The sequence below is a fragment of the Alternaria incomplexa genome, assembly GCF_024043165.1.
Source record: "Alternaria incomplexa strain BMP 0042 chromosome Unknown scaffold_3, whole genome shotgun sequence".
NCBI classification, from domain to species: domain Eukaryota; kingdom Fungi; phylum Ascomycota; class Dothideomycetes; order Pleosporales; family Pleosporaceae; genus Alternaria; species Alternaria incomplexa.
Window position 1 is genome coordinate 970,360 of NW_026249852.1, and position 15,825 is coordinate 986,184.

Consider the following 15,825-nt stretch of genomic DNA (forward strand, 5'->3'; position numbering starts at 1 on the left):
CGGATTGCCTTCTGTCAGCAGCCTTGGTAATGGGGATTTCTGTTATCATTGGTTCCTTGTCGCTATCGATCTTCGGCTGAACGTTTTTGCTCATTTGACTCCAAGATTACATCGTGCATTGATAGTCGCGAGCAAACAAGGAATGCATCATATCCACCTCTTCGTCCACGCCTTCTAGTCACTGGTCCCGCTGACAAAAATTATCGAAAGCGGCGCTCAATTACTTCGAGATGTAAAAGCATACGAGATCTGATGCTGCGTTGAATGTTCAAGTGAGATTGGATCCGGCCCAGGAAGAACGTCCTAACGAAAGAGTGCTACCCATCTGTGTAGAACTGCGGATGATCTGAAAGTCGATCTGCATCTTGCGCGAGCAAAAGAAAAGGAGCGCACCGTATATGCGCCGCCGTATAGCAAATTTCTGCGTTCATCGTCCAGAAGCCCATGAAGCCCCTTGAGCTAACTAGGTAGGCACGGATGTCGCTGCTTCCGAGTGGATAACATAATGAGCTGGCGGGGAACGTATCGTTTTCAGACTTTGTCGCAGCGCACTTCCTGCGTGTCTGGAAATAACGCGTTTGAAAAGCAAGATCAAAGAGGGGAGAGTGGGATCTGCACATAAGAGTGATGCGACGGCAGCGGCAGCGCCATGACCCCCGCAAGTTTCCGCAGGGCAAAACTGCGGGGCCGCGAAACGCCCTCGGGATGCAGGTGAGCCATAATCGCAACCCCATTGAAACCTGAATCAGACACTTCTCAGAGATATCAGGGGTCTTGCAAGTTGCTAGTAGATCGGTCGTCATGCTTTTGTCGGAATGGTGTTAGATGGTGGTGTGGAGATCTACGGCTGTCAGCTGCCACGGACCCTCTGCGCGCTCCGCGCAAAAGCAAATTTCGTGCGCCTTCGACGTTCGCAATCGAAAAAAAGACGTTTACCGTTCATGAGCGGGGTCTTACCCGTGGTGTTGAGTAATACTAAGAGCATTCTAACTTTCTTAGTCTTTACGTGCATACAGTGATTCGGTGGGCTTAAATCTTCAAGGGCTGTAAATGCATGTTTGCTAAGATGTACTTCTCCGTCAAGAAGTGAGGGGCGGTAAGTCTATTCAACGTAAATCTACACGCTGTAGTACATCGACGCACACTTCCAAGCAAGTTGTCAGTAGCTGTATTGTTGTCGATAATCCTACTGTCAATCTCACAACAAATATGAGAACACAATGATTGAGCATTGCAAAAGTGTTCGGCCTGTTCGTGACGTTACAAGTAAGTAACTTCTATCAAGTATGTGATGGTAGCAAGTACTACTATATCTACACAAATCGCTTTTGTTCATACGAAATCGTCCCTCGAAGTGACAGTGGTGGTGATGGTGATATCGCCCGGGTCCTTCGGCTCATGGTTCCAAGCGTTGTTCCCATGACTCTCCCTGAGTATCGTCTCCTCGCTTGCTGTATCACTCCCCATCCGAACTGTTGTCTGTAAAACACTTTCCCCAGGACCCATGTATATTTTATCCGACTTCCTACTTCCATCCATACCACGGCTGCTCTTGGACTTGGAGTACTCCTTGAGTGGATAGGAGTTCTGGCCTGAGGAGTCGCCGCGTGAACCGTATTTGATGCGGACGTAAAGTGGCCGAAGAACGGGGACACACGCGCAAACAATCGTGAGGAATACTTCGGTGGAAGACCAAAGAAGCATACTCGCGGTGTCGTACACATAGTTCTCCATTGAGGACATGGATCGCAGTTCAATGGTACGGACAACGGAGCAGGCACCGGCAAAAATGCCCAAAGAAAGACCAGATGCGATCGTGATCTTATCCTTGCGTTTCATATTGAGTCCCATGATAATGTGCCAAGCTAAAAAGGGTCAGTGTCTACTCTGGAGTGGTACGCAGCAGGGTAACGTACGAAGGAGAGCGAGAACGAAGTCCATAGCTGCAGACCAAGCGCCCATCGTTAGACCGACCTCGGTGAAGTTCAGCCAGCAATAGCCGCCTTCGATAGTCTGATCCCATAAGAACGCCGATGGTACACACTGAGTGTACAGAAGCGTTGTTGTGATGATGCAAAGCACTGTCGTACTCGCTATGCAAAACCAGAGGATAGCAATGTGCCATCTCTTGAGAACAATGCGCAGGAGAAACAGTGCAACTGAACCCTTGGAGGCAGCTATTCCCATGATGCAGATGCCTTGACCGATGGCTTCCCACATGATCGATTTGGAGTAGTTGAGGTCGAGTCGTACAATGTCGGCCGTCTGTTTGCCAACACCATAGGTGATGCCAACAGACACGCAGCCAACATAACCGATGAAGGTAGCCTTCGGAAGTTAGTTCCTTGAGCGTTTGACTAACCACCAAGTTGAAGTTTGTGAAGAGGTGTAAACGTACCAGGTTGACCAACATCAGTACGTCGTCCCAGCCGAGATTTCTCACAATATACTGTCGTGTGTACATTCGCAATGCAACAAGCACAGTGCCAAGGACGACTTGAGACCACATCACCCCATTGAGTATGTCCGCGAAATCCGCTGGCTTGCCCATCTTGATTGCTGGTATCAGGGTATGGTTGAAAACCTGGGAGGGGCCTCTCTCCTCGTCGTTTGCTATTCAAGTGTGCCGCTGATGAGCGTGTAGGCTTGTGTCCAAAGAAGAGACAATTATGGATGAGCTGAAGGCAGCCCTGTGCTCTGCGCAAAAGGTTTTATGTTCAGATCAACGACTCGAGTGGTGGCAAGGAATGTCAGGCTGACGCATCTATAACCTCAATTGTGACCTCGAAGACACCCATGCTGAAGAGCAAACATACTTGCATGTACGTCTACGGCCCGAGCGCATCATTGCAACCCCGTTGTGGCTATGGGAAACTGAAGGGGGGCCGGGTTTCCAAGCCAAAACAAACCGCTAATTCTCGGGACCTGCATAGGCAATCAAACAAGGCATAGTATCAAAGCTTTGTTGCCGTTCTTGTCGCTCTCATTACCCTGCAGAGAGGCGCTATGAGTGAGGTTTCATGCATGCGAGGCCTCGAAAAAAAAGCAGTCCTCCGTTGAATCCTTGTGTAGCTTGACGTTGGTAGACTGTTTTTACTTTGCCGCCAAACTAGTTCCCGTCTTCTGCTTCACTTCTTCCCAGAGTAATTCATTCTGCATACCCAGGAGAGGTGTTGATCACAAATCCCTCGCAACTACCGGAGCAAGATACCCCGTTGGCGCTTCATGAGTCAAATTGTCTTGTATCTTGCAGCTTGCATAGCACGAAGGAAGAGATGAAATGCTTTTTCTTTTGCTTGCGGGTTGCGCAACAACCTGCGGTCCAACAGGACCTGTTGTTCATGGGTCCGCTTCGTCTGATTCGCTGAGGGCCAGTTATCCGCGTGATGAAGATTGGCCCAGGTTGAGCGCTCAGGTGGAGTAGGATGGTGTTCCTTCACCGTTCAGCGATGAAGCTAAATGTATCAGGACCAATGAGTGTCCAAAGCTCGGAGTATGCGACTACCGGTTATCCACTGTCCCCGAATGTGGATGCCTATCCGGTTTGAATCTCGTAACATCCCGTCTCTGGAATGCGGTGCTGTGCACTAGTCAACTGGGCCATGTCCTTCGCGAAACCTTGGATCGTTCATGCTACGCAAGTGGCTTCGAAATGGCATTGCGAAAATTTGTTCTTGCATGCAGAATTCGATGATCTGAAGTTGTACAGGAACGTTTGGCCTTTCCGTGACGGGCCGTTGCCCGCACTACTAATCGTGAGGGTCAGCTGTGGGCCACACCAGACTCGGCTAAGCGATCTTTAGTGGCGTTTCAATCGCACATCCGACGGATCAACCTCGGTCTAACCAGCAGCGGCGTGCGGAAAGGAGTGAAGGAGCGAAGGAGTCAGATCCTACGAGGCAGTTTTCCAGGACTGTGGAACGCAGATAAGCGTGTTCATCTGCGCCGTTCTCCGGGGACTGTCAAGAGATGCATCCCGAGGTCGCATCCAACATAGGAGCTTGATGCGGTTGGACCTGCAAATGGAGCGAACCTCACCTGCCTCACACCTGCTCTGCAGGGCCCGGTCAGTCCCCACATGATTAGCCTGTGTTAGTACCCGTGAACCGTAAAACTCCATACCTCCCGCTGTCACTCCGTCATTAGTGCAAGGGACCGCTTCCCCGACATTCGCGATGGCTGGTACGACCAATGGCTAAGCCTAGGATTGCGATAAAAAGGTGGTGGGAAAAAGCAATACACGCCATGCTTGTACGCAAGCGGCGCCTTGCCTCGCTCAGGGCAAGTTGGACTTGGCTTCACCAACACCAGGGCGACCAAGCGAAGGGGACTCGATTCTGGCCCCGTCTTCGTACATATGCTAGACCGATACCTGAACATGCGGCTACTAGGTGATTGGCAACAATCTGAAGCGGGAAGGCCTTGTCACCTGCATTACCATATTCAATCCTCTTCCCACTCCTGGGGTTGTGTCCTTTTTTCCTTTTCAGAATCACATTGCATGTACGGAGTTAAGTGACAACATGGCATTGGCAGGGTTATTCGTGAAGGCAATCGGCCTCGGAACAGTCCTTCTCATCACTCGATACGTTCTGGCTTACTTGCAATCCCCGCTCAAATCTATTCCCGGTCCCTTTCTAGCCAAATTCTCGGATATCTGGCGTTTCCTCAATCATTATGGGCAAACTCATATCGAGACCCAGAGGAAACTTCATGAACAGCATGGCGATATCGTTCGTCTCGGTCCCAATACCGTTAGTGTTGCTGATGCTAGTCTGATCAAAACTATTTACAACACTCGTGGGACGTACTTGAAGGTCAGCGCATGGAACACAGCTGCTGTTGAAACGACTGCTGACATTACAATAGAGCGATTACTACGTAAGATATAGGCAGTCGTCCTTAGAAGTGGATCATGCTAACCCTCCTTCGGTCTATCAACGACGCCCTACAAGATGGGCATCTCATTCAAAACATCTTCAGTACGCGCAGCAATGAGTTCCACTCCAAGAATGTTAAGCCAGTTCAAAAGCTGTACAGTCTTCAAAATGCTCTCCAGATCGAGAGTATTATGGACGACAATCTTCGTACCCTATGCAGTCAACTGGACGCCCGCTTTGTGGAAGGCGCCAACAAGGACCAGACGTGCGATATTGCTGACTGGATCTCGTTCTTCGCATGGGACTTCTTGGGTGATATGACCTGGAGCAAGCGTATTGGCTTTATGGAACAGGGTATGGATGTTGGCGATATGCTTGGAACCGCTGAACGTGTCATGCGCTATTTCTCAGTGGTACGTCCTACGTTGAGTCAAGAAATTCATTATAACTGTTACCATTGCAAAAGTTCTTACTGAAATTCGATAGGTCGGCCAAATGCCTGCCCTCGACAAATGGCTCGGAAAGAACCCTAAGTGGCCCCGCTCGCTCTATAAGTTCGATGATTTCTCCGTTGCTGCCGGCTTCTCCGTCGAGCGCTTCATGGAGCGTATGCAGAACCCTGAACTTGGAAACGGAAAGAAGGACTTTCTCAATGGCTTTCTCGAAGCAAAGAAAGAGTTCCCGGACCTTGTCACCGACAATGAGGTTATTGGATACATGATCATCAACGTGAGTGTTTCATGGCTGCGCTGTGGCGTGAGTAGAACTAATACCGCTCCTGTAGATTCTGGGCGGTGCCGATACCCTTGCCATTGTGATAAAAGGTATCTTCTACCACATCCTCAAGTCATCAGCATCCAAAGAACGACTCGTCAACGAACTCCTCTCTGCACGTCTCTCCTTCCCTACATCATATACTGGCATCGAACAGCTACCCTACCTGGATGCATGCATCAAAGAAGGTCTCCGTATGCATCCCGTCGTAGGTCATATTCTCGAGCGCGTCGTCCCTGCAACTGGTCTTGCATTGCCCAACGGAACGACATTGCCACCAGGAACAATTGTCGGTGTGAATCCATGGGTCCTTCATTACAAGGAGAGCATTTTCGGTGCGAAGCCCCATGAGTTCCGTCCGGAGCGATGGCTGCACAGTGAACGCGAAGAGTCTGGCGCGTACGAGGCCAGGATCAAGAGGATGAAAGACGCAGACATGTCGTTCGGAGGAGGCAACAGGATCTGCCTTGGTAAGCCTTTGGCACTGGTAGAGGTCTACAAGGTGGTTGCGACAGTATTTGGAAGATATAAGGTACGTTTTGACTTCTTCTTGGTGTGGATGTGAGTGCTAATGTCTCAAAGATCGAGCTTGAGGATCCAGAAAAGGAATGGGATCTACACAAACAATGGTTCGTATGGCCGCATGACATCAAGGTCAAGCTGAGTCCACTTGAAAGCATCAGCGCGCCATGAGTATCCCCATGCGGAACGGCACCTAGATGAAAGTGAACGAAGCATGCGACACACCCACACACAGTTTCGATCTTACAATACTACATTACCAAGGGAATTTGCGTTGTGTTCATGGTGTATTTGCGATCTTCGCGTGTGGAAGTTTTTGATCAGTGATATTGCGTGCCCCCATGAACTTCGTTAGACATGCAAACATCTCGAATGTATTGTCGTCCTCATTTGAGCATGCTACGATGCGCGGAAGCGATCCAACATCATCGAAATCGTCATCAATCAAGCTAACCTCTTCGGTCTTAGGAGCGCGGCCCTTCGGCTCTGGCTTCGTTCGCCGCCATTCGTTCTTGCATCCCAACGTCGCCAACGTGCGTGACTATACATCTTGTGTCTTTTCAGTTGCTTACGACATCTTTACCTGGCCGAGATGGTACGATTGTCGGGACTTCAAAAAGACGTCTTGTCTCTCTACCGACAATGCCTAAGAGCTGTGAAGCAGAAACCAACGGTATGTCAATTACAACACTACGGTTACAAACACCTACTCACGCAATTATAGGAGACGCAGTCGCATTTCCGGGACTTTGCAAGGTGCGATCAAGTCAAATGAACGACCTGCTGCGACAGCTGACGAGTAGCTCCAGATCCGAGTTCCATAAGCACCGGGATGTCGGCAAGAAGGACTTCGGTACCATCGAATATCTGCTTCGAAGAGGAAGAAATCAGCTGGAGACATGGTCTGAGCCGGGTATCCGAGACATCCACAGGTAGCGGGGGAATACAGGATCAAGGAACGAAGAACGAAGCGGCGCACCAGTAGGCGAGCACCCAACGTCACCGTGATACAACCTGTTAGATGAACATCACGCAATACATGACCGAATTGCGGGGTACACGGGCCTTGTGCAGCAGATGCCTCACATGTCGCTCCCAAGGCGTTGGATACTTCGAGCGCGGGCATCACGTGATATGGTCTGAGCCACCACCCCGAACTTTCTAGTGCCAACTCGCCCCTCACCGAAGCAGGATCGACCGGGAGATCGCCATGATAGTTTCCCCCGGCAAGAGCTGGAAGCTTCTCATCTCACGATTTCGTCTGATCGCGTACGACAACATGACGACAAACGTCGTGTTCGAAAGCTCTAGAAACTCCCCGAGCTATCTCCGAGGCTTCTCGCAGCATCGTCGTCGACGCAACACCAATGCCTCTCCGCAGTGCGATCATTCCAGAAACTCATCTCTCGGGTATATATAGCCTTCGAGGCGTCTCTCAAAGCTCATCATCAGAACAACAAACAACGAGTCTTCTATGCAATCAATCCGCTCTACAATCCAACGAGTTCCTCGACAACTCAACCGCATCACCAAGCCTACGATCACAACCACTCGACGCTTTTCCAACGCACCAGCAACAATGTCTCTCTTCCCACGATTCACTCAGGAATTCGCTCCTATCTTCCGTCTCTTCGACGAGTACGATAGGCAAGCCTTCCGCAACCTCGACCGCGAATTCACCAACGTCCGGTCCTTCACTCCCAAGTTCGACGTGAAGGAAACCAAGGAGGGCTACGAACTCCACGGAGAACTCCCCGGTGTCGAGCAAAAGGACATCAACATCGAATGGACCGACAACAACACCCTGACCATCTCGGGCCGCCACGAGCACGTCCGCGAGGAAGGTCAACGCCCTCAGGGCTTCATCGAGAACGGTGAAGCTTCCCAGCAGAAGAAGCTTCAGCCCAAGGTTGAGGACGACCCCAGCGAGTCCAACAAGGTCGCCAAGCAGTCCGAAAACAAGGACGTCTCCAAGCACGACGAGAACAAGGCCAAGTACTGGGTCAGCGAGCGCTCAGTCGGAGAATTCCACCGCTCCTTCGCCTTCCCCGCTCGCGTCGACCAGGAAGCCGTCAAGGCTAGTCTCAAGAACGGTATTTTGAGCATCCTTGTTCCCAAGGCTCAGGCTCCTCAGCCCCGTAAGATCAGCATTGAGTAGATCGAAGCAGCCTGAACGAACGACTTTGAACGACAACTTCCCTCCTTTATTGAATCAGCGAGCGTGGCATAGCAATGGAGTTTGCGATGGGTTATTGTAGTGTTTTGGTTCAGTTTTGTGCTTGTAATGGTGGCAGCATTCACTCTCTTGGTCGGACAGTGGTATTAGGAGTTTGTATGTAGCTCATCGCAATGTAACAAGTTTACATTATTCCCCGTGCCGGTTTTGGTGATGGTCTGGTTGGTCTTTGGCACAGTCTCCTTGGTACCAACTCACTATCCACTATCAAATGTCCACTATCCAATGTCCAAGTTGTGACCAACACCTCGGGTTGAGATAGTGCTAGACCGACTGGACCGTCGCTGGGGTCGACACGGGGGCTATCGAACTCATCGCTTTTTACCATCTAATGTCGATGGTGATGCTTCGTTGATCTTTGAACTACTCTTAGTGTTCTACGTGTTAAACAATGAACTGAATTTCGCACTAGGCGCATCGTGTGTGTTGTTTTGCTGTCTTTCCTACTACATGATGTGCTTAAAATGACACCACTGATGTGTACCGAGGAGAGCCATTGTGAGACGCGTGGGTATCAATATCCACAACAACTACTACTACCTTATTCAGAACGACTTCACCCTTATATCCTCAACGAAAGCATGTCCTTCCCTCAAACCTTGCATTACATGCAGCATCGCACACCTGCTCTAAGCGTAGGCAAAAACATGATCTCTATGCGTCGCATGCTGACTCGTCTCAGCGTCAAGACGATGTCTGAGCAAAAAAAAATGATCATCTCGCAATTGTGGAGAAGGATGTTATGCATCCTCCGGGAGCTGGAGAGGCTGTTAGAATGATGTTGGATGATGTGGAAGAGGAATAGAACGTACTCGAACCCGGGCCAATTGCTTGGAAGGCAATTATCCTACCGTTGGACCAAGAATGCTTGATGGAGGTTTGCCAAATCATAAAATTTATAGACTCGTTTCATCGCTGCTACAAAACAGCTTGAGCAGCCACGCTTCCAACAGTGTTCACGATACGGACAGTCTTAAGCTGCAGTTATGATCTTGTGAGTAGGGTCCTGCGAGACTTAGCGCCGAACTACTTGCTACGTCGTCTAGACCGCGACCCACAATTTGGCCAGTTTGGTAACAGAGGTCCATGATCCGCAAACGTGCGGTAAGCATGCGAGACTTCATGGCAGACCTCATAAGGATATTCCACCACGCGAAGCTTGTTAGACACGAGAGATACGGCGCTTGTACTTCCATAGCATTCAGCTACAAATACAAGGAGCGGGCTATCCAGCTAGTATACTAAAAGCTCTCTACATAGTTCCATTCTAACAAACGCATCTGTTGCGCAGGAAATGTAGACCAGTGTATCCACCCAGATCCCATGCGCCATGCGTCGCTCAATCACCCGTTCTCGAGTTCTCGATCTTTGTTACGATGAGATCGGTAGCCCCGACCTCCGTCAATTTGTCCATGGCAATAGCGATGTCTTTCCTTAGCACCATAGCCTGTACAGCCACCCAGCCATCCTCTTCCAACGCGTTGACGGTGGGGGCGCGACGTCCGGGGGTGATCTTGCGCGCGATATCGAGTTTCGATCGGTCGATGTTGTATGTGCACAGAACGTACTTTTGTGCAGCTGCGAGAAATTAGTTCTGCTAATGAATGCGGAAGTCGATGCGACTTACTGATGACACCCTTTATCCGAGCGGTGATCAGCTCAACCAATTTGGGATCTGATGGGTGCTTTGACTTGATGAGGATGGCGCTGGAGTCGACGACTGTGGAGATGGCCTTGAGGCCTGCAGCGCGCATTGTCTCTCCTGACTCCACCAAATCGACAATACCGTCCGCGACACCCAATGCGCATGCCGCTTCAACACTGCCGCCAACGTACTTGATGACTGTCTTGAGTTTCGCATCGCCATTGGCTTCGCCGTTTGTGTTTCCAGCTTGCTCGGCCTCGAGTTTCCGGAAGTACTGCTCAGCCAGGTTGGTGAAGCTGGTGACAACGTTCTTGCCGATCAAGTCCTCTGGCTTGGCTAGGTCGCCCTTCGCGGGGACTTGTACCTGCAGACTGCATTTTCCAAAACCTAGATCGAGGACCTCCTCTACGCCGCTGGTGGCAGTCGGTGGTGCAACGCACTCATGTTCTGCGACTTGATCGCGCCCGGTTATGCCCAAGTCTACGCGACCTTCTCCTACGAAAGTCGGGATATCGGCGGCGGGTAGGAAGACGAGAGCGAGAGGGTGGTTCTTGACGAGTGCGATATCGAGACGGGAGTGTCGGTGGAACTGGATGTCCGAACCGTGGAGAAGGTCAAGACATGCTTGGTGGAGGCGGCCCTCTGCGATGGTTATTAGCCTATGAGTCCAGCCAGTAGTAATGTAGGCGACGTACTCTTAGGCACCGCAAAGAGGAGACGGTCGTTCAAGCTGTTTCCCAAAAGGTCAGTCATGAACGGAAGACTCCTGCTGCCCTGACGCGCTCTTTGCGCGATGCGCTCGATCTCACTTGCGCCATCATTTCCGTTGGTGTACCCCATGGTCATACAAGAAGCTATCAGAAGAAGGAAAAAGAATGGGGAAAAGAAACAATCGGAACATACGAGTTGACGAGATCCATGGCTATGAATCAAGCACGCAATTGCTAGGGTTTGTAGTATGCAGACGCGCGCTGTGCACCCTCTAACAAAGACTTGAATGGGGAATTCTGCTACGGGCTAGGCCACGAGTCCCACGTCGGCACTTGCAATTGGATGCGGGCTTGCTGCCGTGGTGAGGGCTAAGTGCGCGGGCGGCGTCAGACCAGATATGTGGGCTCAAGTGGGTGGATGTGTGTGTCGTTTTGTAGTGTACAAGATTGAGGCGCGTCTCGAATGAGTGACTCAATGAGGGGTAAGAGCTACACGTGTAATGCGCCAATGGCTGTGAGCCCTCAAAAGCATAGTAACTGAGCGCGCATATCGATGGTATCGGGCTTAGGAATTCTCTGGCTCACATCATCCCAATTGGTGCAGGAAATTTGGTAGCCGTGACTGACTGGCGCGTTCAATTTTTTTTTGGCGGAATGACGTTCCATCAACACAAGTTGCCCCGCGTTGCGATGCGTCGGAGCTTGACGAAGCGGCATTGGCCGGCACCAACTCAATCTCAAGATGGCTCACTATCGCGTCTGGACTGTGGGCTGACAGTAGTACCTCCAGTTCCTGTATTCACCGCTGGTGGAAGAGAGCTGATACACGTGTCACCACACTAATGTTATGCTGTTGGTGTAGAATGTTTCAACATTGGGTAGGAGAAGATACCATGCTCAGATTGTAAGAACCAGACATCTACTGTCTACGCGCGTCTATCTATAATGCACTACATATGCATTAAACCTATGTCGCTTCATCTCGAAGCACAACCGTGAAGCAGACACGTCAAGCGCGAGACGCCATGCACGCATGTTTCCCTTTTGATCCTCCTTGAAATGACCAACCGCGACTCCAAACTGAATGATGAGGAATGAACTCCAATATGAAAGGCGTATGCATGGGATGCCTCGTCATGCCTCACATGAAGTCGTCACTATAATTTGTTAGCATCTGTGAAAGCCAGACAGGCTCCAACATAACTTACTCGCCAAAGTCGTCGTCATCGTATGCCCTGGTATCTGCCCTGACGCCGACGTCTCTGCTCGCATTGAGTGTGGTCTTGGTCTTTGCAGCCTTGCTCTTCTTTCCACCCTTCTCAGCAGCCTTCTCCTCCTTCATCTTCTCGTTGCTCAGTGTCGTCAGACCAGATGCAATCTTCTTGATCTGCTCACTCGGCAGATCCTTAGCAATCTGCTTGGTGAACTCCTGTAGGAACAGCGAGTACTGGCCCTTCTTAGAGTTGCCAGCAATCAGAGGTGTGAGAGTTTCCCGGAGCTTGGTAAACTGGTCCTTGGTGTTGGGGTTGAAAATGGCGAGGGAGGAGAGGTCGATGGCGTTGCCCGGGTCGGACTCGTCGGCAATAGTGATGGCTTTGCCAGTACGGGCCTTGGGGGCGACGCTCAGGTCACCAAAGAGTTCCTCAGCTTGGGCGCGCGAAGCGTCGAGTTCTGCCTGGCGCATTCGTTCGCGGCGTTCAGCCTCAGTCTCTTCTTCGTCGGTCTCGCCATCCTCTTCCATCTGCCGCCGACGTAGCGCGGCCTGCCTGTGCTCCTCGATCCTTTGCGCCTTGGACTTGTGGTTCGCCTTTGCCTCTGCCTCCGCCTTAGCCTTTGCCTCGGCGGCCTTCTTTGCCTTCTCGCGTTCGACTTCGGAATCCTCGGCGGCGTCCCATGAATCTAGTACCTATTGTGTCCAATGTCAGTACATTTGGTCGTGGCGGGGCTTGAAGTATTCAAGCGCGGGGCATGGTGGGCTGACGCACATCGTCGTCTTCTTCTTCATCGTCGAACTTGCTGCGGCGCGCGATAGGAGCCACCTGTGGGGATGTGGGAGGAGTGCTACCCTCATCCTCGTCGTCTGCAGAACATGTCAGTCCCAAGTTTTTGCATGACCATCTTGAACCGCGCGCAGTGGCAGCGAACATGACGTACCCCACTTTCCTGGTGCCATGGTTGCAGTTATTTGTGAAAAGGTATGGGCTTTGTGTTGTTGGGAGTAATGTATCCAAGGGTTCCGACGGCGGCGCAGGGTTTTATGGGCGAGTGGTGTGGGTGAAGGAAACGATCAAAGGTTGACTATGGCGCAAGACAATGGTTGGGCTTCTGCAGGTGTCGCGCGTGGCTCGCTTGATCTACCAAAAATTAGCTGCCCAATCACACATGGTACGCCACATTCACTCTTTGCATGCACACCTCAATTCGCTACGACCCTGTGTTTATTGTAGGTGGATCGCAGACTAGAACTCGCAGTACAATGAACTGATGCATGAGGAACTCTGAGATTCCATTATTGCTGTCCTGCTCACGCTAGGCCATGCTTCGGCCGCAGGCGCCTTGCAGCCAGATTGTATCAGCCATCTCATATCTACAAGACATTACTTCTTTAGCCTTTTCCTTGACGCCTGTCAAGGCTTCAAGTACAATGAAATCCCTATATCTAGCTAAACAACAAAGAAACAAGAACAGAAGATGAAACTCGAACCCAACCAGGACATTGCCAGAACATGTTGGAAGCAGACGAGTTGTTTGGAACAAAAGACCCGAGTTTACTACTCGGGAACCTCCCAGGGTCTCCAGAATTTCCAACCCTCTCTAACCTCTCTGGGACCCTTTCGTTTCGAGCTGGACACGCCGACCAGTCTTTCGATACCGACTGTGCCCTCGGCCCGAAGGAACTTCTCTTGATCAATCTCCTCTCCGCCTTCCTCTTCATTCCCGTTGTGTAGGACAGCAGGCCAAAGCACACCTACTCCGTCACCAGCAAGCGTCGTCTCGAACTTCTCGAAGCCTTCCTTCTCTAATTTGACCTCAAGAGAGTCGAGAATCTTGTACTTTAGCTTTGTGCCGTTGGATATTACGGATGCGGCGCCGCCCCCGTCCGCTTCGGAAGAGGCGTCAGATTCGTCTGATGAGGTATCGTGGTGCGCGCCATTCGCATGACCGTTGGTGAGGGCTGGTGGTTGGGGCTTAAGGATAGTAATAGCGCATCCTCCGCCTCCTGCACCTGTAAGTTTTGTCCATCCGATGCCCGTGTGATCGATTATCTCGCGGATACGCTCAAGTTTGGGATGTGAGACGCCCAATGAGACGAGTAGCCCGTGGTTCATCGTGACGAGCTCACCGAGATGTCTTAGTGAGTCTGGAGATGTTGCATCGAAATCGGGAGATGTGAGTAGTTTGTGTGCAGATTCCGTCACTAGGCCAATAGCATTGAGGATGTTTTCTGTGAGGGCGGGATGCACCTTGAGAAGGTTGGCGACCTTGGCGACTTCTGTTGCCGTGCTGCGCGATTGCCGTGTGTTGACGAGCAGCAGTGGGAGCTCGGGGAAGCTATGCAATGGTATGACTAGAGGTGGCTTGTCGTAATCCCTCCGCTGGAAGAGAACCGCTTTGCCGCCCGAGGAAACGGTATTGTCGACACCTGAGGGGTTTCCGTGGATGCACATCTCCCCAACGAACGCCCAACGGTTGATTCGCTCGATGTTGAGCTCACATTCTTGCGGCGGCTGGTCTTGGTGGGGTCCGCTGAGTGCGCGTATCTGCAGCAGCATTGCCGTGCTGAGGCAGACGGATATACTGGCGCTACTGCCCAATCCAGCACCAATGGGAATGGTCGATCGTAGTGTGTAAACGCACGGAGGGACTTTGCGCGACGCGAGGGAAAGGAAGAGGTATAGGAAGGAACACGCAGAGGCGTGGTGGATTTTGCGTATCGACTCGGGGGCTTTCGGTGATACTTCGTCGATGAAGGGCTGGATGGCGGCCATGAGGTCGGGGTCGAGCGAGGTGACGAGGTCGTAGTAGTACTTCTTCTTGCCTGACTTGGAGAAGCTGTCCCATGGCAGGTCATCGATATTCCACGTGTGTTCCATCTGTATGTCGGGGAAGCGCAGTTTAACGGTCCGATTCGATTTGGAGAGGAACGAGACGTGGAGGTAGGAGCGGAGCGATATGGCGGCGGCGATGGCAGCCTGCAGACGGTCAGCACATGTCCCGACCTGGTTGTCCTATTGATCCTACCTTGCCGTGCACTACCGCGTGTTCTCCGTAGACGATGACCTTGCCGGGTGCAGAGACCATGAAAGGAGGCATCATGGGTGACGACTGCTTGCGGAGCAGCGCAGGCGCGCCGTTCGGCTTCGATGTGGAAACGAAAGGCATGTCAGAGGCCAATTGCGCGGGCATGGAATCTATAGGCGAGGGTTCGGGTGTTTGGGTGGAATGCGACGATGTGCGCGGGTGAAGGCTCGCTGCGTACGGGTTAGCCATGCAGGACTTGGACAACATCGGAACAATTGCCTTACCGGGCGCGTCGACGGTTCGTCTGCGCATGCTGCCGTTTGCTGCCATGCCTGGTGGAAGAAGAAGAAGAAAAGCAACAGGTGGCAAGTGAGCGTGAGTGAATGGAGTAGGGAATTGGCCGTCAAGGAGGCGTCGTGCTCAACGGGCGGGCCAAGTACCAAAGTCGGGCGAGGTCATTATACATGGGCTAAGTCGGCGGCGGACTAGTGATCAGCTCCACCATGCAGGAACTGACGGGGGTAATCTTGCATCCCTGTTTCTGGAACCGCCCTATGGCTGCCGGTACATTTCCAACAAACAAATGTCCCGCCATCGCCCCGAGTGGCCTCTCTCCTCTGTGACGCAACCCAGTCCTCACCGGTGGCGCCGTCATGTCCCATTAACCTCAGATGCTTGGGCGCAGTCACGCGAACAATATCAACACTGCCCCTTGCCTTTGCGCACCCGTCCTCTACAGCCGCAGTAAGCTTGACGAGGGTCCCGGTGGCTTAATACTAGGACCGATGGTTCAAACGCGGGGAATATTAAAGTCTT

The 15,825-nt window shown here is 51.7% G+C and overlaps 7 protein-coding genes across 7 annotated transcripts; 3 read left to right on the forward strand and 4 right to left on the reverse strand.

The window, feature by feature from the left end:
• Positions 1–1,332: 1,332 nt before the first annotated feature.
• Positions 1,333–2,551, reverse strand: J4E90_002711 (uncharacterized protein; the record flags this gene model as incomplete). The annotated part of the gene is made up of 3 exons (XM_051432287.1): positions 1,333–1,865; positions 1,917–2,328; positions 2,399–2,551. 3 exons carry the CDS (start codon positions 2,549–2,551, stop codon positions 1,333–1,335), a joined length of 1,098 nt encoding a protein of 365 aa, XP_051293709.1.
• Positions 2,552–4,915: 2,364 nt separating this feature from the next.
• On the forward strand, positions 4,916–6,347 carry J4E90_002712 (uncharacterized protein; the record flags this gene model as incomplete). Its single annotated transcript, XM_051432288.1, has 4 exons — positions 4,916–5,293; positions 5,367–5,609; positions 5,665–6,186; positions 6,237–6,347. The coding sequence occupies 4 exons, from the start codon at positions 4,916–4,918 to the stop codon at positions 6,345–6,347; spliced, it is 1,254 nt and encodes a 417-aa protein (XP_051293710.1).
• A 471-nt stretch (positions 6,348–6,818) lies between these two features.
• Positions 6,819–7,112, forward strand: J4E90_002713 (uncharacterized protein; the record flags this gene model as incomplete). Its single annotated transcript, XM_051432289.1, has 2 exons — positions 6,819–6,849; positions 6,901–7,112. The coding sequence occupies 2 exons, from the start codon at positions 6,819–6,821 to the stop codon at positions 7,110–7,112; spliced, it is 243 nt and encodes an 80-aa protein (XP_051293711.1).
• A 643-nt stretch (positions 7,113–7,755) lies between these two features.
• On the forward strand, positions 7,756–8,334 carry J4E90_002714 (uncharacterized protein; the record flags this gene model as incomplete). Its single annotated transcript, XM_051432290.1, has 1 exon — positions 7,756–8,334. The coding sequence occupies one exon, from the start codon at positions 7,756–7,758 to the stop codon at positions 8,332–8,334; it is 579 nt and encodes a 192-aa protein (XP_051293712.1).
• Positions 8,335–9,751: 1,417 nt separating this feature from the next.
• HIS1 (ATP phosphoribosyltransferase (ATP-PRTase) (ATP-PRT)) lies at positions 9,752–10,897 on the reverse strand (the record flags this gene model as incomplete). Its single annotated transcript, XM_051432291.1, has 3 exons — positions 9,752–9,990; positions 10,040–10,699; positions 10,753–10,897. 3 exons carry the CDS (start codon positions 10,895–10,897, stop codon positions 9,752–9,754), a joined length of 1,044 nt encoding a protein of 347 aa, XP_051293713.1.
• Positions 10,898–11,971: 1,074 nt separating this feature from the next.
• On the reverse strand, positions 11,972–12,940 carry J4E90_002716 (uncharacterized protein; the record flags this gene model as incomplete). The annotated part of the gene is made up of 3 exons (XM_051432292.1): positions 11,972–12,673; positions 12,753–12,847; positions 12,922–12,940. The coding sequence occupies 3 exons, from the start codon at positions 12,938–12,940 to the stop codon at positions 11,972–11,974; spliced, it is 816 nt and encodes a 271-aa protein (XP_051293714.1).
• A 598-nt stretch (positions 12,941–13,538) lies between these two features.
• J4E90_002717 (uncharacterized protein) lies at positions 13,539–15,339 on the reverse strand (the record flags this gene model as incomplete). Its single annotated transcript, XM_051432293.1, has 3 exons — positions 13,539–14,960; positions 15,010–15,239; positions 15,294–15,339. The coding sequence occupies 3 exons, from the start codon at positions 15,337–15,339 to the stop codon at positions 13,539–13,541; spliced, it is 1,698 nt and encodes a 565-aa protein (XP_051293715.1).
• Positions 15,340–15,825: the final 486 nt, after the last annotated feature.